General features: G+C 43.9%; 1 protein-coding gene across 5 annotated transcripts in view; it reads left to right on the top strand.

Moving 5' to 3' along the window:
- Positions 1-25,404, top strand: part of CNNM2 (cyclin and CBS domain divalent metal cation transport mediator 2) — a 169,351-nt gene that overhangs the window by 49,658 nt on the left and 94,289 nt on the right. Inside the window, exon 2 of one of the 5 annotated variants that reach the window (XM_065552571.1) lies at positions 18,674-24,107. The exons of the other annotated variants lie outside the window; for them this stretch is intronic. Coding sequence (XP_065408643.1) covers positions 18,674-18,741 — 68 coding nt within the window. The 3' untranslated portion in view covers positions 18,742-24,107. Of the gene's footprint in view, positions 1-18,673; positions 24,108-25,404 lie in introns of those variants that run through there. 5 annotated transcript variants of the gene reach the window in all.

Here is a 25,404-nt window from a genome sequence, read left to right as displayed (position 1 = left end):
TGATTGCTCAAATAATCCCTCCATAAAACCTGCTTCTGTGAAGGCTTTTAACTCTAAACCTCCTTAACAAGTATGTAGTTAAACAAATGACTGAGATTTGCCTACTATATCTGATGTCCTCTGCATTGTTACTTAAGATGGGGCAGGAGGGAGGAAAGCTAAATTGCAGTCAACAGACATAGGCTTTTATTTTAGGCAAATTCATCCATCTTTCTCTCTAGAGGAGTTCTGTTATCAGTCTTTCTAGATTAGGTATGTTGCCAGATGCTTTATAATCAGCATGGCTAATTTGCAGATACTGCTGGTCTCTCATCATCAGGTAGCCACACCAACCTTTTCTCTTTGTTCGGTTTTGCCACTTAATCTGCCTTTCCTGCTCTTACTCTAATTTCAAAACAGGGCTTGTAAAAGCCATTTGTCTAGTGACAAAATGCCCCCTGCTGCCACCCCCTCTCAAAAAACCTCCCAACAAAGCTGAGCTGGGAAAAGCCCCAGTGTAGATGCAGTTACGCTATAGATGCAGTTTCATTTGCTGGTAGAAAGCATCTTCACGAGGGGAGTTTGCTGGTACACCTCTACCGCGATATAACGCTCTCCTCTGGAGCCAAAAAAGTCTTACTGCGTTATAGGAGAAACGGCGTTATATTCAACGTGCTTTGATCTGCCGGAGTGCGCAGCCCCGCCCCCTCCCGGAGCACTGCTTTACGGCGTTATATCCGAATTCGTGTTGTATCGGGTCGCGTTATATGTGAGTAGAGGTGTATACTGTCAAATCCTTTCTAGTGCAGCCAAGGCAGAACTTGCATAGTGGCTGTCCTCTGATTCCAGAAGTGCCCCCTCAACTGCATTTCAGCACTCAGCTCTTCCAGGAGATAAGGCTATGGGACGGTGCAAAGATTCTGAGGAGGACTTGTGTGAGTGGCTGAATGTGAGGTCACAACATTACAAAGATGAGCCCCTGCTTTGACCATTCAGGCTGCTGATTTAAGAGTGACACTTTTGGATTGAGTGATTGCAGAGACTTCAGGGCTGAATGACTCATATGAGGGTTGGTACAGCCTCCAGCGTGGTAGGGTGGCTGAACACCTCAGGCTGGGATTTCTGTCTCTCCATCCTTTGCAGCTAGTCTTCTTGCTGAACTTTCCATCATTAAATTTCTTGGGTGCACAATTACTTTTTCGGATGCAATTTTAAAAAATTGTTCATATGTCTAAGCTCTCCGTAAAACTTCAACCAAAGGAAGATGTTGATCTGTGATTACATGGATGGACTAAAAGATGTTAACAAAATTCCTTCCCTTTTAGTCAAAGCAGGAGCAGCATGGGGACACTTGCACTATCACTGCCTTTGTCTACACGACAGAGTTTTTGTCAACACAAGTTATGCCAACGATCCAAAACCCCTATAATTACATCACTTGTGCAAGTCAACACAATGCTGCCTCTGTCAGCGGAGTGCATCCCCAGTTGGTGCTTTAGCATCGACAGTGGGAGCAATGCACTGTGGGTAGCTATCCCAGTGTGCTACTCACCATCTTCTGCAGCTAAGAGTTGTGGGAAGGCAAAGTGGATCGCAGTGCATCATGGGTGCATGCTCAATGTCCCATGATGCAAGTTTTTCTGTCCCATCATTCCATGAGCTTCTGACTGTGTTTCATGCCACTTTTCACTGGCCCCGGTTTACTGTGCACCTGCCATTTCTGTCGGAAAGGATGGATTCTGCATTGCTCTACCGTTGTGGTCGCTGTTATGAACATATTGTGGTTGGTCATGCAGGTATTTAATGGGCTCTCAATCTGAAGAGGAATCCAAGGTAGCTGACCTGCGGTGTGCCATGGAAAGAAACAACACCAGATTACTTTCGGCATTCACAGAGCAGCTGCACATGGTGAACCATTGCTTTTGGGCTTGGGAAACAAGCGCTGAGTTGTGGTATCGCATCATTATGCAGCTCTGGGATGACAAGCAGTGGCTGCAGAACTTTCAGATGAGGAAAGCTACATTCCTGGAACTGTGTGCAGAGCTTGCCCTAGCACTGCAGTGCAAGGACATCAAAATGAGAGCTGCCCTTTCAGTAGAGAAGCACGTGGTGATTGCTGGGTGGAAGCTGGCAATTCCAGACTGCTACTGGACAGTCACAAATCAGTTTGGAGTTGGGAAGTCCACCATTGGGGTTGCATTAACACAAGCGTGCAGGGCCATTAATTGCATTCTGCTATGAAGGATTGTGACTCTTGGAAATGTGAGTGAGATAGTGGATGGCTTTGCGGCAATGGGATTCCCTAACCACGGCGGGGCAATAGATGGCACGCCTATCCCAATTTTGGCCCCAGACCATCTTGTCACCAAGTAAATCAATAGAAAGGGGTACTTCTCTATGGTATTGCAGGTGCTTGTGGATCACCGAGGTCCTTTCACTGAAATCAATGCGGGGTGCTCAGAGAAGGTGCATGACACGCGCATCTTCAGGAACACGGGCCTGTACAGAAAGGTGCGAGCAGAGACTTTCTTTTCAGACTAGAAGATTCCAATGGGGGATGTCGAAATATCCATAGTGATCCTGGGAGACTCAGCGTACCCCTTACTCCCGTGGCTCATGAAGCCTCACATGAGAAACCTGGACAGCAGCAAGGAGCACTTCAACAATAGGCTGAGCAGGTGCAGACTCCATTTGGCAGATTAAAAGCATGCTGATGCTGCCTTTAAGGCAGACTAGATCTAAATGAGGAAAATATTTGCATGATCATAGCAGCCTGCTGTGCGCTGCATAGCATTTGTGAGGCTAAGGGTGAAAAGTTTCCCCCAGGGTGGAGCGCAGAGGTGGATTGCCTGGCGGCTGATTTGGAGCAGCCAGAGACCAGGGCTAGTAGAGGGGCACAACAGGGGACTATTGGATCAGGAAGGCTTTGAGGCACCATTTTGACAATGAGCACCAGTAATCTGTCTTTCTATACAGCACTCTGCCATGCTTTGTTAATTTGCTGCCGTGCATGAAAATTTTGATGATAGCTTCCTGAGTGTGATTTGTAGTTTGCAGTTGTCCCAATTGCAACTGTGTATTAATTCCAGCAGCAACTACTGTGTGTAGGGGACAAATAAATATTATCTTTCAGAGCGTATGTTTTTATTAAATTAACACACAGAAAATGCTTGGTGGAAAGGACTATAACTGGGAAGGGCAATATCCTGATGTAGGCTCTCATAGCTGTGTAACTCCAGCTATTGTTTTGGAAGCTGTCCAAAAGGGCGGAGTCAACGGGGTCCTGAGATGGGTTGGGAAGATGCAAGGAATGCATGGGAGGAGTTTGGGGAGGACATGCCAACCAGTTCTGTAACTGCTGCTTGGTGGTGGTGGTGAGGAGCGAGCATGCATGTATTCTGCCTTCACCACGAATAGGGACTTCAACATCTCTGTTTGCTCCTCCATCACTTTTATCATCGGCTCCTGGCTCTCCTGCCTATCTAGTTTGATTTTCATTTACAGTCTCTCTCCATGCCGTGTTCTTGCTTTTCTGCATCTGAGGATTGCAGCACCTCTCGAAATATGTTCTCGCAGGGCTTTGGAGCTGTACTTCGGCTCCGCTCCAGCTCCAGGCAAAAACCTGCAGCTCCAAAGCCCTGTTCCTCTGTCACTTCCTTATCTGGCAGAGGCGCTCTGCCTGTGTGTAGGGGGATCCCCAGAAGGCCACATCTGCTGAAGCACAAAAAACAATAAACAGAAGCATGATTGTTAGTGCACTCATGGCATTGAATCATAATTGTAAAATACACCTCTTTTTAAAATACAAATCAGTTTCTCGCTGTCTCTTGGCCAACGCACAGCTCAGCATATGCCCTAAACATGGTGAGTTCGGCCCGGGGAATGCTCAAGATGGGGCAAAGGGTCTAGGCAGTTTTTTTAAGGAGATCACTGTAAGTGACTAGGGACAAAATTGTAAATTCTGACACCATTTTCCACAGGTGGGGGTTATTGGAGCAGATATCTCACTCCTGAGGGTAAGCAAGGATGCAAAGCGCATCTACTGCATGCGTGCGGCTTCAGAGCGGGTCCCTATGCTGCTTGACTATGTGCCGCTTTGGTCCCTGCACAAGTGTGGGAAAGTGTCTTACAGCAGGGAAAGGACTCATAGACTCTAAGGTCAGAAGGGACCATTATGATCATCTAGTCTGACCTCCCGCATGATGCGGGGCCACAAAAGCTGACCCACCCACTCCTGGAATAATTCTCTCCCAAAGTAGCTTGCTAAGGAACCTTCAGCAGAGTATTGGCAAGTACCTCCAGGAAAGTTTCCTAGAGATCTCTGTAGCGGAGTCATGTGAAATCTCGGTGTGCATTAACATACTGTTCCACCCCTCTGTGTAACTGCACAGGGGAATGTACCAGACACAGCTACTCGTTTATATTTCTACCCCTTAAACCACTTCTAGCATATAACAAAGAAAAGGACAGCCCTACCTCATATAACTGAGCAGCGTCAACTCAAAAAGATCACTTACCAGAGCTTCCCTCTCCTGCATCATGTGCACCAGAGACGGAGTGCTGGGACTGGCTCGTACCCTCCAGGGTCAAGAAGTAGTCCTGGCTTGCAACGGTGCCAGATGACCCTGTCATCTGTCCCATCTCGTCCTCCAACTTGATCTCCTCATTCACAACTTCATCCTTGATATAGAGTCCACTGCATCCAGCCCCTCTCTCCCCCAGGTATCTACAGGGCTCTTGGCAGTGGAGGTGGGGTCACGGCCGAGTATAGTATTCACCTCTTTATAGAAGTGGCAGGTCTTTGGCACAGCACCAGAGTGACAGTTTGACCCCTTGCCTTCTGGTGTGCCTGCCTCAGCTCCTTTATCTTCACACAGCACTGATGCGTGTCCCGTTCGTAGCCCTTATCCAACGTGCCATGAGAAATCAGACCATAAATACCTAAGTTCCTATGGCTGGAGCAGAACTGGGACTGCACAGCCTCCTCTCCCCACAGAGCCAGCAGATCCAACAACTCAGGTGTGCTCCAAGCGGGAGAGCGTTTGCTGTGTGGAGCTGCCATGGTCAGCTGGGAAGATGCAATGTGAGCTGTCCATGCTGAGCAAAAAGGAAGTGGAATTTCAAAAATTCCAGGGCCTTTAAACGGGGAGGTCTGGATGCCTGTGTACCTGGATGCAGGGCAGTGGAGTTCAAACTGCTGACCAGAGTGGTTAGGATGGGCATTGTGGAACATCTCCTGGAGGCTGTTTACAGCAACATAACCAACCACAGCGTCTAGACTGACACTTTGTTGATATAACTTTGCCTCAAAAAGCTCTGCGCCGCTCGTTGAGGTGGTTTTATTTTGTCAGCAAAGCAGGAGAGTTTTGTTGGCGGAAAGAGCATTGTTGTATGTACACCTCTGCTATTTTGTGGACAAAAGCTGACTTTTGTCTAAAAAATTCTGTAGTGTAGACAAGGCCACTGCTGGATCAGTGCACTCGATGGCTTTCAATCCAACAACTTTCACTAACATAAAATCCACCTAAAGAAAAGTGGCCATATTGGATGTCTATTTTTAGATGTCTCAACTTAGTTCTGAGGCGAGCTGTGAACTCCTTGTGTCCTGTCCATGGAATAATTTTTCTGTCTTAAATCCTTTCTGTTTACAGAGTGTGTGTACTTGTACTTTGTCCTTCTGATCAGGTTCAGATGGACCCCTTGCTGAAAGAAGACTCTGTGAGTGATTTCCAATATCATGTTTGTTCAGTTGGCTTGTCAAAACAATTTTCCTGTGCTGCATTCACCGAAGTAGGACCAACTCAGCATGAAGACAAAAGCTGTTCTCCATCTGCTTTAGCTGCAGTCGTTAATTATAAGCTGATGATAGAAACTAACTTTGATTCAAGACTGATTGTTCCCTGTAATTCAGACAGCCATGGTAGAAACACCAATAGTTTGTAGCTAACCGATTGGAAAAAAATGGGAGTTGGAATTGAGAAATCTGGGTTCTCTATCCAACTCCAATCAAAATGATTCTGTGGCTTTCGGCAAGTTTATTTAAACTCTGCTTTTGGCTCCCCTGTGTGTAAAAGGGAACCATGCAGAGATGCTGAGCTTAACTTAATGAATTTAAGCATTTTAATATCCTCCAAATGGCAGGTGTTCTCTAAGGCCTTGTCTACACTATAAAGGGAAAAGTCGATCTAAGCTATGCAATTTGAGTTGCGTGAATAGCGTAACTCAAATCGACGTAGCTTAGATCTACTTACCACGGGGTCCACACTACAGGATGTCAACTGGAGAGCGATCGGTGGTTGATTTAGCGAGTCTTTACTAGACCCGCTAAATCGATCGCTGATGCATCGATTGCTGCAGTGTTGATCCTCTGGTAAGTGTGGACAAGCCCTAAGAATTCCTGTTATAGGCCTGGGATGTGGTTGTTTTTTTTTGTTTTTTTTTTAAAGTAAAATTCATGAAGTTGCAATTGACTGCTCCTCAAATTCACAAAATTATTGGGTTTTCAGATATTGTGCCATCAACTAAAGAGGCGTACTCATTTGAGGGGAGGGCGGGAGAGAGATTAGTAAAGAGGTGTAATAGGGATCCAATCCAACTCTCATTGGAGTAAGTGATAAAACTCCCATTCCACTGAGGCAAATCAGGCTATAAAACATATCCATGCTGATGAGCCAGTACTGCCTCATGCACTTCGCACCCCCGTGTTCCCTGGACCTAGAATGGTGCAGTAGAGACCCCCTCCCCTCTCCGAGGTCACTAGGACCTTGTGGTGTCCCTCCTTGTATCCCACTTGTATGGACTTGGAGAAGAAAGGAACCCTGGGGAAGAACAAATGAGCCAATCCCAAAGACCAGAGAAACTCCAGCCAGCACAAATGCAAAAAACAGCCTCATCGTGGACCTTAACACTATCCTCAGAATCTTGCTTAGAAGGTTCATTTTCCTTTGATTGGCTGCTGGCTCCAGCCCCTTCCTTTAGTTTCTCTCCGGCTCCTCTGCTCCACCCAAAAATTAGTTAGTTAAAATAAACATACACAAGGAGGAGGGGAGGGAGATTGTGGAATTAACTATCATGATTCTGGCAAACAATCATTGTGTTCACTCTGCTTATGTGTTGTTATTCTCCCCGCACCCCCCGTCCTGTCTACTGGATCGTAAACCATTATTTATTTGTATTCCTGTAGCACCTACGAGCCTCAGTCATGGGCCAGCACCCCATTGTGCTGGGCGTTGGCAAACACAGAACAAAGACACTTAGAACCTACAATATAAGAATGAAAGGAGACGACAGGTGGATACAGACACACAGGAATACAAGGAAACAGTGAGACAATGCTGGTCATCCTGATAGGCACCTAGTGTGCCAAGACCATTGCCTAACTGTTGTCTAGTTTAGGGCCCTTGGACCTCTAAGCGAGACCACAATTCAGATGAGTGCACTTTGTGCGGTTGCAAAAGATTAGAATAAACTCACCTGGGGAAGTGGAAATGGTATGATCAGCTGTCTGGAGCCGAGTGTCCGGGAGAGAATAAGCAGGTGCAATCCAAGAAACCTTTGGCAAGAACACAATAGAATCCGGCTGATAACCCCTTGGTCCAAATAGCTGGAACCTATTGACATCTGGGGCATACTGCATTGTCACAGGCTTTGGGGGAGGCAAGAACATAGTGAGTGGTATTTAGGGGGGATGAGTATTTCTTTCTTGGCTGTGGCTTGAGGCTAGTTATCGGGACTTGCAGATATTTATATGGACTGCATGATACTCATCAGAATCAGAGCACTGGACTAGTGTCTGTTGTAGAAATCAAAATAAAATAACTGCACATAAAGCATCTCAAAGCATTTTCCAGTACTGAATTAGATCCAGCTAATGCTGAGTATGTGGGCAAGCCAGCAGCTCTTTGGTGTTTGAACTAGGGATGGTCCCTAATTGTAGAATTCTTATCTGGATGAAGTCAGTGCATATATGTGTGTTTAAAGTGAAGCATGTGCTTACAAGCTGTGCCGGCTGGGGGTCAGACTGCTGGGTACTTTGGAAGGTGGAACTCTTGATGCTCTGTAGGGCAGTGAGTTTTCCTGTGATGCTGTATGGCCTTTGGTTTTACAGGTGTCACCTGGATTGCCAAATGACACAGAAGGAGTTAAAGTTCAGCTAAAATGCCATGGAGGAGAGTGCAAAATGGGTCCCTACTTAGTTGTGTAGAGTTCCTTACTGCTGTCTAGACTTACCAGAATTAAAAGTAGCATTCATATTTGCTGTTCCTTTGACTTGATCATAACATAACTGCCCTAGGTTTGGAATAGCCAGTTTACATAAGGCCTACCCTTGCTTGACTAAATTATCTACTGAACAATTTAAATTGCTGGAAATGCCATTGTGGATTTTAATGCCAAATTAAACATGTCTCTTGACTTTGGATATCTAATCCAGTCTCTTGCAGAATTCTGCCAAATCCCGTCAGAAGTTGAGCCTTTAATCAGTCCAGTGGAGTAACTGACACTGAAAAGTCTAGAGTCAAATGACATCCTTTAAGATGTTTGAAAGTGCATGAGTGTGTATGTGCTGCATTTGGTTTAGCAGCTTTAAAGTGACCACTCTCTAAGAGCAGGTTTCTTGTAAATTTCAATTCCCTGGCTGTTTGTTAGAATAGAGCAGCAAAAGGGAGTGGAAAGACTGCATCATGTACTCTCAAAGCAAAAGTGGATGTATAACTTTAGAGTCTCGGGCTTGGTGTCCTTTTTTAAAAAACATGAACGAGGGTGGTTTGGGGTTTTTTTAGGTCCACCCAAATGTCCCTGTGGAAGGCTGCATTGGCATCTTTCCTGGAGCATAAGGACTGTACCTAAGGGTTTGTCTACACTGACACTTAGTCGGCAAAACTTTTGTCATTCAGGGGTGTTAAACCGCCTCCCCCACCCCCAAATGACTGAAGTTTTACTGACTGAAAGCGCCAGTGTGAACAGCGCTTTGCCGGCAGGAGAGCGCTCCTGCCGACAAAGTCGCTGCCGCTCGTAGGGGGTGGAAGTTTTTTGTCCGCAGGAGACCTCTCTCCTGCCGGCAAACAGCAGTTACGCTGCATGCCTTTTAGCGGCATGACTGTAGCGGCACAGCCGTGTCGCTAAAAGCCTCGTAGTGTAGCCATAGCCTAATTTACATACAAGTTAGCTGTGTAGAAACTGCTAATTCTTAATACAGAGGTGTGGGCTCCGAGACTTCAAGCCCCCGCATGCAATGCTTGTCTTGATTTAGACTATTAAAGATTGATTGGTAAAATTTTCTGAGGTGAAAAAAGGAGTGTCCTGTGGGCTGAATTTAAAGTACTCTGTGGTCTAACCTTGAGTACGTGAATAGGAGGGGCTGTGTCTAACGGGAGTCCAAAGGCATGATAACACAAAGGATATTGTGAGAAACAGATCAAAAATAAAACAGCCCTTAAGGTTTAGGATGCTCCTTAGAGGGACCCAGCCATACACCAGGAGTAGCAGTGACTAGGACGGCCATCTGATCATTGGTGGAACAAAGACAAGAGAACCTTCTGTTTTGATTTTTCTTTGTGGATGGTGATGTGCATGAACAGTGAGGTTAAGGTGTGGCTGGGGAAGTTGGCTCTTTCCTCTCTCTCTTATATTAGACCAGGGGTTCTCAAACTTCATTGCACCGAGACCCGCTTCTGACAGGAGGAAGGACCAAAGCCGGAGCCTGCCCAAGCCCCGCCACCCCGGGGGCGGGGGGAGAGGAAAGCCAAATCCCCACTGCCTCAAGCCGGGGGGCAAAGCTGAAGCCCAAGATCTTCAGCCTCAGGCAGGGTGCCTGTAACCTTAACCTGAAGCCCTTGGGCTTGGGCTTTGGCTTTGGCCCTGGGCCCCAGCAAGTTTAAGCCAGCCCTGGAGACCCACTTTGAGGTGCTGACTCTCAGTTTGAGAACCGCTGTACTAGACCATACCTTTTAATCCATTCTCAAAGGTGGAGTGCTACACTGGATTAGGTTGACGTCCCTCCTTCTGTGTAGGTGAAAGGGTCATTATAGGAGTGTGGGGAGGTTGGTTTGGATTGTTGAGGAAGGACTGATTCCTTGTGTGGATGGAGCAATTAGGGAAGAAGAAATTAAAATACTGTACTGGGGTTGGAAATGCCCTGTTCTATAGCCTCAGGAGGTGGGGAATAGGATGGAACTGTTAAACCTCAATGAAGTGGTGGGGGTGGCAACATGTTCTGTGGCTTTGGGTTGGGAACCCTACAGGATCTGGGACTTGTTACAGCAGGGTGAGATTGGTGAGTAGTGGGAGGCTGTATTTGGTACTGTGTCCCCCTTAAGGAAGGCAGTGGTTCTCAAATTATTTGATCGCGCTCCCCTTCTTTGTGTTTGTAGTAATTTATCCCTCTTCCCCCACCGCACAAGTACATATACTGATAAAAAAATCACTAGGCATCTCACTAACTATTAAAAACAGTAAGGCATTGATTCAAACAGAGCCAACAAGCCATTGTAATAAGAGCAAAAGCAAAACTGTGATTATGGTCAATGCTTACAATTAAATGTGCAGGCTGTGTCGTAGCAAACAGGTTAACGTACAGATGGCAATGACTTTGTATAATGCTATTGCAAGCTTAACAGAAATCCATCAAAATGCACAGCACCATCTGAGGACCTGATATGTCTGGAGGAACCAGCTTTGCTAGTTATTCATTTATGTGGGTAAAATGCGCGCAGTAAATTTTTTCCCTAAAGCTTTGCATTCTCTCCCCTCCTCCGAATACATTCCATGCACCCTGGGGGGCTCACCCCCAGTTTGAGAGCCTCTGCTTTAGAGGACGCATGTGTTTGGCCTCCACTCAAAAGCTACAGCCTTGATGTTGACAGTCCTTGACTTTCATTGCTAATCAAGGTTGTGATGAGATGCCAAATATCTCAATGTCTCCACCTTCCTTGACCCTTATCAATTTGTACTGACCTGGGTGTGGCCCAAAGACTGCATTTGTTGCATTTAGTCTGTTTTCTCCTGGCAATAGATAAAGATCAGGTTCTGTCAACTGCCTTTGTTACTGTGGGTCTTCAGGTTGTGTTGACATACATCTCCTCTCTGGAGAGGGGGGAGTAGGAGTGCTGTGACATGGTTTCATTCTTTCCTCTGAGAGCCCAAATGGTAGTGTCAGGTATCTGTTCTCCTGCCCCAGGGCTCTGAATTGCCAGGGACCATCCTATCTGAGACTCTTTTATGCCATACTGCCACAGCTGATATCAGTGGAGGGGCTTAAGCTGGCGCTCCCTTGGAATAGAAGAGAGGGAGCTGCTGACAGGTGTGCTCTGAAATTCACTCTCCCATCCAAGGTCTGGAGAGACTTTCTTTTGAGGATGTTAAATCTACTACATACTTTGACCTTGTTGGCAAGCTGATTATCTAGAGACAGGGCTGGCTCCAGGGTTTTGGCCGCCCCAAGCAGCCCCCCCCCCCAAAAAAAGCTGCGATCGGATCTGCAGCGGCAATTCGGCAGAAGGTCCTTTGCTCCCAGTGGGAGTGAGGGACCGTCCACCGAATTGCCGCCGAATCGCTGGACCTGCCGCCCCTCTCCGGAGTGGCCACCCCAAGCACCTGCTTGCCAAGCTGGTGCCTGGAGCTGGCCCTATCTAGAGATTCCATAAGAGTTTGATACTTATTAGCCAGTATTGGTCTTACAAAATGTGCTTTTGCTCTCCTATTGGAATCTCTCAGTTTAGGCACAGAACGTACAAGAGTCCTAAACGTGGAGGAGAGCAAGATGTTTTCACTGGTATAGCCTGAGGTTGGAGAGGATATCTTTATCCTTCATCTCTAAGGAATCCCTTCGCTACTAGTTCATCTGAGTCAAGGACTTTTTTTTTGTTCTCTGTTTGTACAGTGGGCTTCTGGTCCATAGCTAGGACTCCTAAGCACTACAGAAATACAAATAATAAATAATAGGGCATTTTTCATCCATAGATCTCAAAGTTGAGTAAGTATCACCCTTCACATTAGGCAGGGAAATATAGATAAAGTGACTTGCGAGAGATCAACATTGTGAGTCAGTGGCAATGCTGGGAATAAAAAATGGGTCTCCCCACTCAGATTTGTGCTGTGCGCTCTGGGCCATGGTAGTTTCCTGCATAGGATCAGATTTTACCACTCTATAGAACAGACTTTTTGGTGGAAAATTTGGACTTTAGATGTCCTGAAACAAGCCTGAATTTACAGAAAACTGACAGCCAAAATTCCTCTGTTCCTTTTCATTGACTTTCATTCTGGCCATTTGCTGTGCCCTGCTGTGCACTATACCCTAGTTTAGTTTTCATTAGTTAGAGATATGCTGCGGCACAATAGTCTGCTACCATCCCTTAATTATCTTTCCCTGAGGCAGAAGTATTCAAGCTTGGCTACAGATGCCTTGTAGTTTAGCTTGGAAACATTGTCAAAATGGGTAGAAGGTCAAACCTTAAGATCTGGTTGACTGAGTTGGCATATTGGCAGCAAGGCAAACATGTTTTGCTTGAACTTCATGGACAGTTGTGTGTAGATGGTTGAGATACACTGTGGTGTCTGTCGCTTCAAGGGAAATCTGTTTTGTTTCTTTCCATGGTCCCAGAATTGTCTATTTAAAAAGTCATCTGGGTCACTTTTGGAGTTTAAACTTTTCCACTGCAAAATACTGATGACTTTTTTTCATCCTCAGCTTGATGTATCCAACACATGTTAACATTGTTAACTTGGTGTGTCTCCTTTTGCTGCTGACCTTCTGCATGCCTTAGATGGGAATTTTAAGTGCCTCTTGAATTATATTGCTAATCTCAATGGGAGCTGTTTCTGAATGATTTGAGGAAAGAGGATTTTGAATACGAGTTGCTTCTTTCAAAGTTGCTGAAATGTGGTGATTGTAAAGCATTTTGAGCTCACTGGTCAGAAAATCCTATATCCCTAGGGGAAAGCTGCTGATGGGAGGCAGGACCTCCTTGTCTAATTTGTCCATAATGCTGGGACAGTCTTCCCTACTCATGTGATAATTGCTATGGATTCTTCCATCACTGCATGTGTTAAGATCTTCGGCGTCAAAGTGCACCTACCATCATGCAGGTTTGTTACATAAGAGTGGCCACACGGGGTCAGACCATAGGTCCACCTAGCCCAATATCCTATCTTCCAGCTTGACCAGGGCTAGATGCTTCAGAGTAAATGAACAGAACAGGGCAATTATTGAGTGATTCATCCCCTGTCATCCAGTTCCAGCTGCCGAAAGTCAGAGGTTTAGGAACACTTGGAGCATGAGATTGAGTCCCTGACTGCTGCTCCAAGATCTTGGCTAATAGCCATTGATGGACCTATCCTCCATGAACTTCTCTTTTATTTTTTTTAAAACCCAGATATACTTTTGGCCTTCACAACATATCCTGGCAATGAGTTCCACGGACTGTTTTGTTTGTTTTTAAACCTGTAGCTTATTAATTTAATTGGGTGACCCCTGGTTCTTGTGTTATGTGAAGGGGCAAATAACACTTACCTCTTTGCTTCCTCCACACCATTCATGATTTATAGACCTCGATCCTCTCTTCCCCCTGCCTCCCGTCATCTCTTTTCTAAGCTTAATAGTCCCAGTCTTTTTAATCTTTCCTTATGTGAAAACTGTTCCATACCCCTCATCATTTTTGTTGCCCATCTCTGTACCTTTTCCAGTTCTAATTTTTTTCTTTTTTGAGTGCACACAGTATTCAAGGTGCTGCGTACCATGAATTTATATAGTAACATTATGATATTTTCTGTCTTATTATCTATCTCTTTCCGAATGGTGCCTAACATTGTTACCTTTTTTGGGCTGCTGCTGAACATTGGGCTGTTGTTTTCAGAGAATTATCTACGATGACTCCAAGATCTTTAGACCCCATCATTTTGTATGTATAGTTTGGATTATGTTTTCCCACGTTCATTACTGTGTATTTCTCAACACTGAATTTCATCTGCCATTGTGGTGTTCAGTCACCCAGTTTTGTGAGATCCCTTTGTTGCTCTTTACAGTCAGCTTTGGACTTCACGATCTGGAATAATTTTATATTGTCAGCGAACTTTGCCTCCTCACCATTCACCTCCTTTTCCAGATCACCTATGAGTATGCTGAACAGCACTGGTCCCAGTACAGATCCTTGGAGGACCTCGCTATATATCTCTTTCCATTGTGAAAACTGACCATTTATTTCTACCCTTTAGTTCCTAGCTTTTAACCAATTACTAATCCATGAAAAAAGCAACAGAGGGTCCTGTGGCACCTTTAAGACTAACAGAAGTGATAATCCATGAAAGGTCCTTCCTCTTATCCTTTCTCTGCTTACTTTGCTTAAGAGCCTTTGTGGGGAACCTTGTCTAAGGCGTTCTGAAAATCTAAGTACGCTACGTCCACTGGATTACCCTTGTCAATGTGCTTGTTGACCCCTTTTCAAAGAATTCTAATAGGTGGGTGAGACATGATTTGCCCTTTACAAAAGCCTTGTTGACTCTTCCTCAACATATCATGTTCGTCTATGAGCCTGATCATTCTGTTCAAGTCAGGAAAGAGTACATCCTACTGAATCACCGGTAACTCTTCCTGCAGCATTCTTGAGGTGTCCCACCCATATAGTGACCTACCAAGACTTCGCTTAGCTAGCAAGGTCTAAGAGCTAATAATATGGCGGCAGGCCAATAAAAATACTGCTCAAAATATCTTGAAATAGAATTCTAATTGCAAAATGATCTAGGGACAGGAAGTGAAGAAGAACATCATATCCCATTAAATCAGCAGAGTAATTCATGGACACTGAGTATATATCTACATTGCAATTAGAAACCTGTGATTGGCCCGTGCCGGCTGACTTGGTCTTGGCTAAGGGGGTGTTTAATTGTAGTGTAGACATTCTGGCTCGGGCTGCAGTTGAGCTCTGGGACCCTCCTACTTCTCAGGGTCCTAAAGCCCAGGCTCCAGCCTGAGCCCAAATGTCTACTCGACACCATAATTAAACAACCCCTTAGCCAGAGTCCTGCGACCGCAAGTCAGCTGGCACGGGCCAGCTGTGGGCTTTTAATTGCAGTGTAGACATACCCTGAATCTAGTTACTTATCCTGGAATTTTGCCAGGGTACTGGCAAATGTTATGAGAATTTTTCGAGAGAATCACAAGTTTTAAATTGTCTTCAATCTTGAGTAGAAGGTGGAAAATAAGTTTGAGTCATTAGTTTTTCAATGTAAAATTAGAAAATGTTCCCCAACCTTATGAAATTCATGTGGTAATTTGAAAGAAGATGATCATATTTTGTGGGGGGAGCGTATAGCTACTGTATTGTAAAATAACACGTGCTTTCATAAACGGGTCTACAGATCCTTCAGTGGATTTTCAGTCTCTTTGCAAGTCTGGGAGCAGAACCAGACCTGGGAGTCATTGGGCCCAGCCACTGAAATGCCTGTCAGTTTGCTCGGTCTCCTCAGCTGCAATTGACAGGCAGACCTCCCTCTGGGAGAGCTTCCTTCCATTTGTCTTCTTGAAGTTTTTCCTCCCCCTTCTCCTCTGCTAACGGCTATTGATTTTTTATGCAGTTTGGCCTTAAACTATCCTTTTGGTTGCTGAAGGGGCTTCATTGCTCAAGTCCTGCAGCAGTTCAACTCACTTGCAGCCCCCAAAAGGGTGACTGAGTAGTGGACATTTGGGAGAGCATAGGGTAAGAAAATCAGCGGCTCTGCTTTCCAGGAATGCACAGAGGGACTTAGCCTGTTTTGTTCTCTGGGAGAGCTCTTCAACTTCTGTCTTGGCAGGCGGCTGTTTTGAATTATCTGGCTTCCCTTCTCTGCCAAAGGCTTGGATTGAGTGACCAGCGTTTAAATATTTAAATAGCTCATCAGATACTAACCGGAATAATCCTACATCTTTCAGGCATATACTAACTAGTGAAGCTCAGTAGATGAACAGTATAAAGAAATTCTGTAGTTGTGAGTGGAGTTCGATTTAATGTTCAAACTCAGTCTTGTCACATTCAGGTTTTCAGTATTAAGAAGCAATTATACACGCATCATCACATCACTGATTTGCCTTGTTAATCCCATCCCACAGCTATTCATCCTCCTTTCAATTATTTCCTGGAGGTACAACAGATAGATTTGGCTGCTAAAAAAAATCCCATCTTAATTGCTGAGAGATGTCTGATGCCTGGTATCTGATACTCAGCAAGGAGTTCATCCAACATGGTAATGTACAGTCAAGTTTAGAATGGAAAAGGTCTTGCAACCTTAACTGTGGAGTCAATTGTCTCCTTAATTTACAGCTCAGCCATTGATGGGGGAGGGAAACTGATCCTCTTTAACTATTTATTAATCTCATCCATCCGATATAAAGCTGCTTTTGTGCCTGCACTCTGTCCTTGTTAGAGTGAAGCTTTACCTACAAACTTGCCTTGAGCACAAGGGTGATGGGGACCCTATATATTGCACCCTCAGGCAGCTCCTTCCAGCATCATCATCAGCTGTTATCCTTCAGGCAAAGGTCAATATTAAGGGAGAAAAGCATTCCAGAAAGTACCTTAAACTTTAAAGCCAGAAGGCCCATCTGCACTCAGAGCATTTTAAAGCAAGGAAAGTTCCCAAACACTGTCCAACTCAAGAAATAGATCCTCTTGATCTTTTCATGCATCACCGTTTTTGGGACTCCTGCCTTCATTTATCAGACCTGGTCACTATCACTTCCTGCAAGTCTGAGAAACCTTTGGAAAACCTTTTGTTGTTGTTGTCGTTGATGGTAATTATGTCATTTGGTGTATCACCTGCTCCCATAGTTCTCAAAGCTTGTGTGTGGTGGTTTTTTTTTTTTTTTTTTTTTTTTTTTTTTTTTGGTAGCCCAATCTGTGAAAGGGAGGGTTTTATACCTACATGAACTGAAATATCTATGGTAAAAATTATACTTATAGGAAGTTTCACAAAGCAGGGAATATCATCAATTAAAGAAAAAAGACCCAATCTCTCTGGAATTTCTCGGTTTTATCAAACTTTAAGATGCGCTTTGAAAATACCACAAGTGGTAGCTCTCCCAGTAAGAAAACTTCTTAAAAAATAATCTTTTTTTTTTTTTTTAAATCGTTATTCTGCTTAGGTAATTGCCTTTCAGTGCTTATCGCTAGTTGATATTCATAATGATGGTGGTAACATATGATCTACTCTGCCCCCATCAGACTCTTCAGTTCTTCCTTTTGAAGAATAGTACTACTTCTAAGAGAAGCACTGTTTTCAGATTCTGTTTTCTGCCTCCCGCTTCTCCCCCCAAAAGCACTCGGCAATGTCACAAAATCCCCAGAACCATCACTTGCTTTGCACTCTGCAAATTGCTTCTGGAGAATGGTGTACATAAACCATCAGGCATAAAGAACCGCTCTGAATGGAGATGCCACCAGGAAAATCAAGATTTCTCTGTCATAACATACACCCAGGACATCTTTACTAAAATCTACCAATTGGCTTCTCCCTGACATAGGCTTGTTTGCAACTGGGATCAGTATAAAGTAACTAGTGTCTTAGTGCTGACACTGGCATCCCAAGTTGTGGCTGATAGTGAAAAGGTAAAGTAGTCAGTCTGTTATGTGTTTTCCCTGTTTTCTCATCACTAGAGGGGCTTGGAAGACAAGACAGACAGTAGGTCATCCTGACAAAATGTTATTGTCCATGTAGACCATGACTGCATGGTAGCATACAGATGGTAGACTGAAAACCCTGGACACTTCCAGTTTTCAATGGTCCTCTTCATTGGGCTCCTTAGAATCCCGCTCACCTTTCAATAAATCTCAAATCATAAAGGCTGAGCTTTCAACATGGATACACCCTAGAGCTGGTTAACTGATTATTAGAGTGTCCCAGAAATCCTCCACATTCAGAGCCTGCGTGGATATAGAGGATTGGAGATTCCCTTAGAGCGCACACATAGTACAGTAACTCCCCACTTAACATTGTTTCCATGTTACGTTCCTGCTCCATTACAGAACATGCTCATTTAAAGTTGTGCAATGCTCCGCTATAACGTTGTTTGGCCGTCTGCCTTGTGCACGGCTAGCAGCCCCCCATCCGATCCCCTACGCCCTCTTCTCCCCCCCCCCCCAGCACCTCCTGCCTGCCTGCGGATCAGTGCCTTCCCCCTGCTCCTCCTGCCTGCAGCAATCAGCTGTCTTGCGGCATTCAGGAGACTGGGGGAGGAGCGAGGACACGGTGCGCAGCCTCCCCCCATCCTCTCCTGCCTCCTGAATGCCACAAACCAGCTGATTGCCACGGGCAGGGGGAAGGTGCTGATCCGCGGGATCCGCTGGCGGGTGGGAGGCCCTGGGGGTGTGTGCATAGGGGGGCTGCCAGCCTGTTTAATACCTGTATTAAATTGCTTGTTTAAAATTGTTTAAAATGTATATAATGCCTTTTGTCTGGCAAAAAAAAAATTCCCATTTACATTAATTCTTATGGGGAAATTGGATTCGCTTAACATCACATTTTTCAGGAACATAACTACTAAGTTAAGTGAGGAGTTACGGTAGTTTAAATGTGCCCCCTATGCCTGGCAAAAAGTACTTCTAACTTTGCTTGATTCCATAAGGATCAAGTCTCCATTAAACCAGCTACTTAGAGCTTAGCCCGTGGTTATTAATTAAAATATATTTTCATACCAGCCTTTTTTTATTCAAGACTTTCTCTGTTGCAGGTAACTGTTATCTAGATCAGACTGCGCTAAGAAAATCAGTTCTACAGGCCTTCACCAAACCGCTTTGAAGTGCTGGTGGCCTCTTTCCTTATCCCTGTCTCTCCTTTATTTATCACAGTTCAACTAAGAGAATAAGTGAGTTGGGGAAGGGGTGTATATGTCATTCAAGGCACTTGTGTCAATTCTTCCTGGACAACACGGTACTTGTGTCAGTTCTTCCTGGACAACACGGTACTTAGTTCATCTACAGACTTTGTATAAAAAAGACAAAACAAATTGAAGAGGATCCCAGCTGGTCTGTCCTGAAGAGGAAGAATGCAAATCAGCCATCCTTTCTGGCTGAACAGAGACTAATATTGCCCCAAATAGCTCCTGTCACCCTGAATAGGAATGAAGATTGCCCTGAAGTTCCTTGAGGATCCTTTTGAGAATGTTCTGCCTCTGGTTGACGTTCTGCTTGGGACACTTTTTCTTTAAGCTCTCTGCACTATTCTTATTTGCTGGGTGTGTGTTTTAGCCTGGGGGGGCTGAGCGGGAAAGAGGAAGAGTAAAACTGTAGAACATTTATCAAAAAAGTTCCCAGAGAGTTTAAACTTTTGCTCACCATTGGGCTATTTGCTGTGCCTAGCGACATTCCCACAGCTTAACTGAGACTGTAGAGCTTTTATTGGTAATTAGCTCGTTGTGGCTTTAGGGCTTTCAGACACAAGTAATTGTTTTCATTGGGGGTATTAATTATGAATCACAAACCTGTAAACAGCTATAGCCAAGAATGTGCAGGACTGCAGATATGACTGTTTTGTTGTTCAGCTCTGGGCTAGCTCGACACTGCCCTCATTGTTATTGCAAAGAAGTGTATGGGAAAACATGTTTTTAACCTCGTAGATGCTTTTGAGTTCCTATGTAGCTCTGTGGGAAACTATAGGGTTAGCAGCCCTTCCAGTTGCTTTATAAGCACTCTGATTTAACCTTGAGTCTGGGGAGCAATAATTTATGGAACTGATAGAGGTGAATAGTGAAAAAACAAAAGAAAGCATCTTTGGAGAACATATGCCAAAAAGTTCATTGTTTTTGAATACCGTCAACTATAAATACACTTGAGTTTAATTGACTTAATATTTCAGTAAACAATTCAGTTTAGTGTCCTGCCTTTCTACAATATAGGAGTACAGTACTCCAGCATTGATTCCTGACCCTTTTCACGCAGCTATACCAGACTAAGATCTTGGGTGAAATCCTGTATCCCATTGAAGTCAATAGCAAATCTCCCATTTACTTCAGTGGAGCCAGGGTCTGACCCCTTATCCGTAAAAAGTCGATGTCTGGGAGGTGGTTTTAGGATGTCTGACAAAATGAGAGCTCTAAATATTAATGTGTACTTTGGATTGTGTGATAACCATGTCAAATGGAGCTGCTGTTTTGGTCAGATCAGTGCTACACTTAGCTAGTTGTGCTATCCAGCAAGAAAGGAAGCTGTTTTTTCCCCTCTTGTCTAGACTATAGACAAAACTTTTGCATTGTTTGCATTTCACGAGAAATGCATCTTACTCTGGATTGTTTGTCTTGTGTTTTTTCCCCGCAAAACAACCCTACACTGATACTCTTCCTGCCTTCCCAAAACATGCTTTTCTCACTTACTCTGTTTTGATTTCATTTAGGGACCGTCCCCAAACTTCTCCCCAATGCTGCAACCTCAAAAAGACCTCAGTGAAATGTAGGCTTTGACAGTGTATGCGTTTAAAAAAACAACAACAACTGGATCATGCAGTTGCTCTGTTTCAGAATGCGCTGAATCTTGAGGTTCTGATTTGTGGAGAATTGCCACCTTTTTTTTTTTTTTTTGGCTGCATCTTAAATAGTTTATTTCTGGTGAGATACAGAGAGTAGGTAACTGCCCAACTTGTTCTTACTGTTGCTCCAGTGAAAGTTAAGCTCCAAGAGAGTCCATATTGTAATTTCATTTTTCTTTAGATTTGTACAAAAATAAAAAGATGTAAAGAAATAGATGGAATGGTCTGAAATGTATGGGTTAAGGTACTGTAAATGGAATTGGTGTGTTGTGCACTCCCTTTTATGGAGTAGAATGGAAAGGACCATAATCATTTGGCTCAAGGCAGAAGGTAGTCTTTCTAGAAATTATGGATTTTCAGTTTGCAAAAGAGCTGATTAGCCAGACAAAAAGCAGGAAAGCTGGGTACATGATTTTAGAATTTATATGGATTTGCTTCTACTTGTACTATCTTGGTTTGTGTTCATAGACTAAGCACATTTGGACTTGGCTAGTACTCATATTGCAGCTTCCAGGGAATCCAGAATCTTGTAGGTGATGGTAAAGAAATACAGACAATGGACAAAAGGCTGGTACCTCCTCAACAAATACCTCAGGCCCCCAGCATGATGTGCTGTTGAAAGTGTTGCCTTCTACGAAAGGGCTACAGCGGACGTCCTGACCATTTGCGTCACTATGGTTTTGTCTTCCCTGGCAAACATAAGTCCTCAAACTTACTACCAGTGCTGTCCAACTGATTGTAGCAGAGGTGGAAATGTATAGTATAGAAAAGGCACAGCTGTTTTTACCGCTGTCATCTAACTCTGCTCAGAGCATGATTGAAGACTCAGGGGTCAATGCCTGAACCTTGTTTACTTTATATTATTGTATACGTTGTCCTCGACCACTGCGGACAACACCACTATCCTGCCTAACATATGGGTGTCATCTTTGACCTAGACCTGGCTAGGTCCTCACAATCTAACCTGTGTCTGTCTTGCAAACTCTTTCTGCAGAATATCTAAGATATGACCTTTTCTGTCAATCCACACAACTAAAGCCCTCAATCAGGCTCTCATCTTGCATCTCGATTTTTACTGCAGCATCTTTGTCTCTTGCCTTGATAGATAAATGCAGCCTTGCTCTGTTTGTATCTGTTCAGAATGCAGCTGTAAAATCATTCCCCTAGGCTGTCACCTTGACCATCTCACCCCTCTCTTAGCATCCCTCGACTGGCTCCCCCTTCTCTATCACACCAAACACACGCTGCTTGTCTTTACTTGCATGGCATATCCCTACCCTACCTATCATTTCTCATTCAGTATTGAAAGGTTGGCTCCCACTCTGATCAGCCCATGATGCAAGCAAGCTTCTATTGCCTATTTGTTACATTTTCAAATGCGTACCTTCATGCTTTCTCCCATGCTGCCTCTTGTACTTCGGGGGAGGTTACCACAAACCCACATTGTTCTCCTTTGAAATCCTCCTTAAAACTTTCTTTTGAGGTCTACAAAAAAATTGTTAGGCTGAGACCACTGCCTGTCATCCTGGCCACTGTTGTCTCATTGTTTCCTTGTACTCCCCAACTGCCTATATATCTATTTGGCTCTTGTTTTACACTTAGATTGTAAGCTCTCTGGGGGCAGGGACCTTCCTTTTGTTCTGTGTTTGTACAAACACCTGGGACAATGGGGTTATGATCTATGGCTCCCAGGCATGATGGTAATCATAATTACAGCTTCTACCAGTGGAATTTTAAGATCCATTTTTGACAGTGGCTGTTGTAGACGCAGCCTGAAGATCATATGGCAACCTATTGACCAAGGTAACTGCCTGAATTTCATTTCTGCATCTCTAAATCTCTTCTGCAGTTTGTTTGGTTAGGGTGCTCCTTTCTGTCCTGAGCTATTAAGAACCTTCCACTCTTCACACTAGAGACATTCCAGTGTCGGATTAATCACATCTATATATTTCTTACTGGGAGCTTTGGAATCCTGCAAAAGGGTGGGGGAAAGAGAAAGTGAATTTAAGTTCAAGGTACTACTAGGTGTGCTAGAACTACTTTAGGTTCCTATGGCTGTAACAAAGAAGACCCCCTTCTGGGGTGATGATGCTTTAGATAATTGGATGTTGTCATATTGTGCATGCATCAGCAAGGAAACTGTGCTAATGGAGATGGTTTGGGGGGAAGATCTGTACCAAGACTATGTATATACTGCTAACCTAGATGTCAGATTATCTCAATTCAGTTCCTCCTAAATTAATATTTCCAAAAGATAAAAAGGTGTGAAATCTTGGCAGCAGACAGTAAAGTTAAAAACTGTCTTCAGGACAGCGATGTTGGATTCCAGACTAAATAGAGAATAGATTTACTGATGCCCAGTGCTGAAATACCACAAGTGTATTGATTTTTTTAAAAGTGGTTCTCTTTGGTGAGCAAAAAATGTTTCAAATCAGAAATTAATTTAGCTCTTGGCAGTGCCATGGTGACATACATCTGTTTGTATTACATGTAACATACAAATGGTTGAAGGCCTTTTTATTTCATCATCTTTTGAAAAGCCAATTCCACTTGATCACAAATCTTAGCATTACCTTCTACATGTCTCAGTGAAACAGCTTTTCTTTTACAACTGTGCTATGTGAAAAGTGACACATGGCAATTTCTTGCAGTATTTTCTAATTTTTTTGAATTAAGTTAAATCTTATTGAATTAAGTTTAATACCTTTGGGGTCCATTGCATTAAAATGCAATTGTTTGTGTTATTGTAGGATTGTATGCAACTTTTCTAGGGACGTGACTAATGTAAATGTTAGGAACTTCTAAGAAGTGCTTGGGACAGATGCGAGTGAAGTGGAGGTACCTGAGACGCCTTTTGAAGCTGTGCCTTGGGGACAAAAACCCATTGTCTCCTGATTACCTGCTCCTGCGAATTCCAGATCAGATGCCCGAAATGTATAAAGGATGGAGTAAACTTTTCATGAGTGTGCTAGTTCTGAGCAGTGGCTGCTATGAACTTGTGACTGTAGACGAGACCCCTTTGTGGGGCTTAAGGACTGCTCCTGCCAGAACCAATGTTAGAGTTGGGGTGATCTCTGGTAAGCTTATTAGCATGTGTGTAGGTTGTTATTGTTCTTATTATGTGTCCTCTGTAATGCTTTTATCCAAAGGATAATTAAGCGTGCATAGAAAGAGCTCGGTGGTAGCTTATCTGTACACATTACACTGTTTACAGTGTCTGAAGGGAAAGCAAGCAGACTGTCTTTGCTGGGAATAACACAGTGAAGGCAGGGAACTGTTCAGCCTTGTGAATATTCTGCTCAGGAGGGGTAGAGATGTGGGTTTCCACCCAAGAAAGGCAATGGCTAGGGAGCCTGAAGTTTGAAATTGGATGCCCTCACTGACTCACAAAGGGGGAAATACAGATGTGGTTGCCCTGAACTGTGACAAGATGATTCTGCTTGGCCAGCATGCCTAACAGTAAAAAGGGTCAGCTGCACATACAGTGGAGTCCACACAAAAATCTTTGTTCTGTTAGCAGCGCTGAAAATCTTGCAGTAAAGTTTTTCCATTAAATTTGTAAAGTCACTGTGGATGATTGTGCTTTACTGCAATATGGTCACACTTCTTGGAAATCTCCATTGTGGGGTCACTGTTTTAATAAAATGGGTTGATACAATTCCTGTTTCTGAGCCTCAAATTTTTGTTGTGGCTTTGTGTTACCCTTTTGTGGGGAGGTGAACACAGCATTAAGTGACACTGTTGGGCAGTGGCCTTTTCTCTGCAGTCTGCTGGACAATGTTAGTGTCCATCCAGGAGTCTCTTAACCAGTTCAACCTTGCTAGGCAGCTTTTACATCTTTAGCATTCTCTTCCTTATTAAGGTAACTTCGCTAATGAAGGGCTTGCTGAGTGAACTGGCTACTGTTGTGTGATTCCATCTTTGACTAATAACTGATCCCTGCCCTCTGTAAACTGTTTGTCTGTGGCCTGTAAGGTACATAACACACTGACCTCAGGGGAGGGCACTTGGCATGTGAAGACTCCAGCTCCCTATTTTTTTCCCCTTTACTTAGATTTAAATCATACATAGGAGCATCTTCATGGCTTCTAGGAGCTCCTACTATCAGTTATGTGATTACATCAAGAACAAAACAACATATGCCGTCTTCTGTCTTCCCCCTCTCTCTCTGAGGACTCGGTTTACAATTCGTATGTAAATTGAAGTAAACACACATTCCTTTGTTTAAGTCCTGTTGTCCGGTTCTGCCTTATGTGGGTTTGAACATGTCACCAACATCTTCTGGGGAAGGGGGGGGTTTAAAACTTTATATGTAATATTACTACATACATTTTATCATGATATTATTGACCAGCAGGTTCTGTTTTCAAATGATATACCTTCCAAACCATATTTTGTACAAAGATCATTACAGTAGGGTGTAGTGGAGGGTGTGAATTCCGTTACAGCCAGCACTCCGAGGCTGTTGGTTTTCAGCTGTTGACAGTCTTCCTGTCAACAGCTTTTAATATTATAACTATTCCAGAATTACTGTAATTCTTGAACGCATCCAAAATCAAAATGAATTAATGAATGAACAGAATGCCTCGGCTCCACCAAAAACCCATGCATTCTTTGAAGTACACTACAGTAAGCAGATTAAACTCCTCATCCTGTGGTTTCATGGCTTTGTTTTTTCTGGTAAAATAGACATTCCCAGCCCAAGCCATGTCACATAACTCCTGCAGGCTAGTACTGTACAGTTTGGACACTGTACAGTTTGGCCAGAGACATCCCTTAGGGGAGGATTTGTTAAAGGGGATACTCTGTATTCAAATAAAGAAGAAAGGATAGAAGTTGTTGATAAAGTACACTTAGAAACTGAAGAGAAACAGTCAAACAAAACAGAGTCCCATTCAGTTACATCACACGAAGGCAGGCAAATATAGACAAATTTTGTAA

The sequence above is a fragment of the Chrysemys picta genome, chromosome 7, assembly GCF_011386835.1.
Source record: "Chrysemys picta bellii isolate R12L10 chromosome 7, ASM1138683v2, whole genome shotgun sequence".
Lineage (NCBI taxonomy): Eukaryota > Metazoa > Chordata > Testudines > Emydidae > Chrysemys > Chrysemys picta.
The sequence above is the reverse complement of the archived record's forward strand: the minus strand, read 5'-3'. Positions and strand labels throughout refer to the sequence as shown.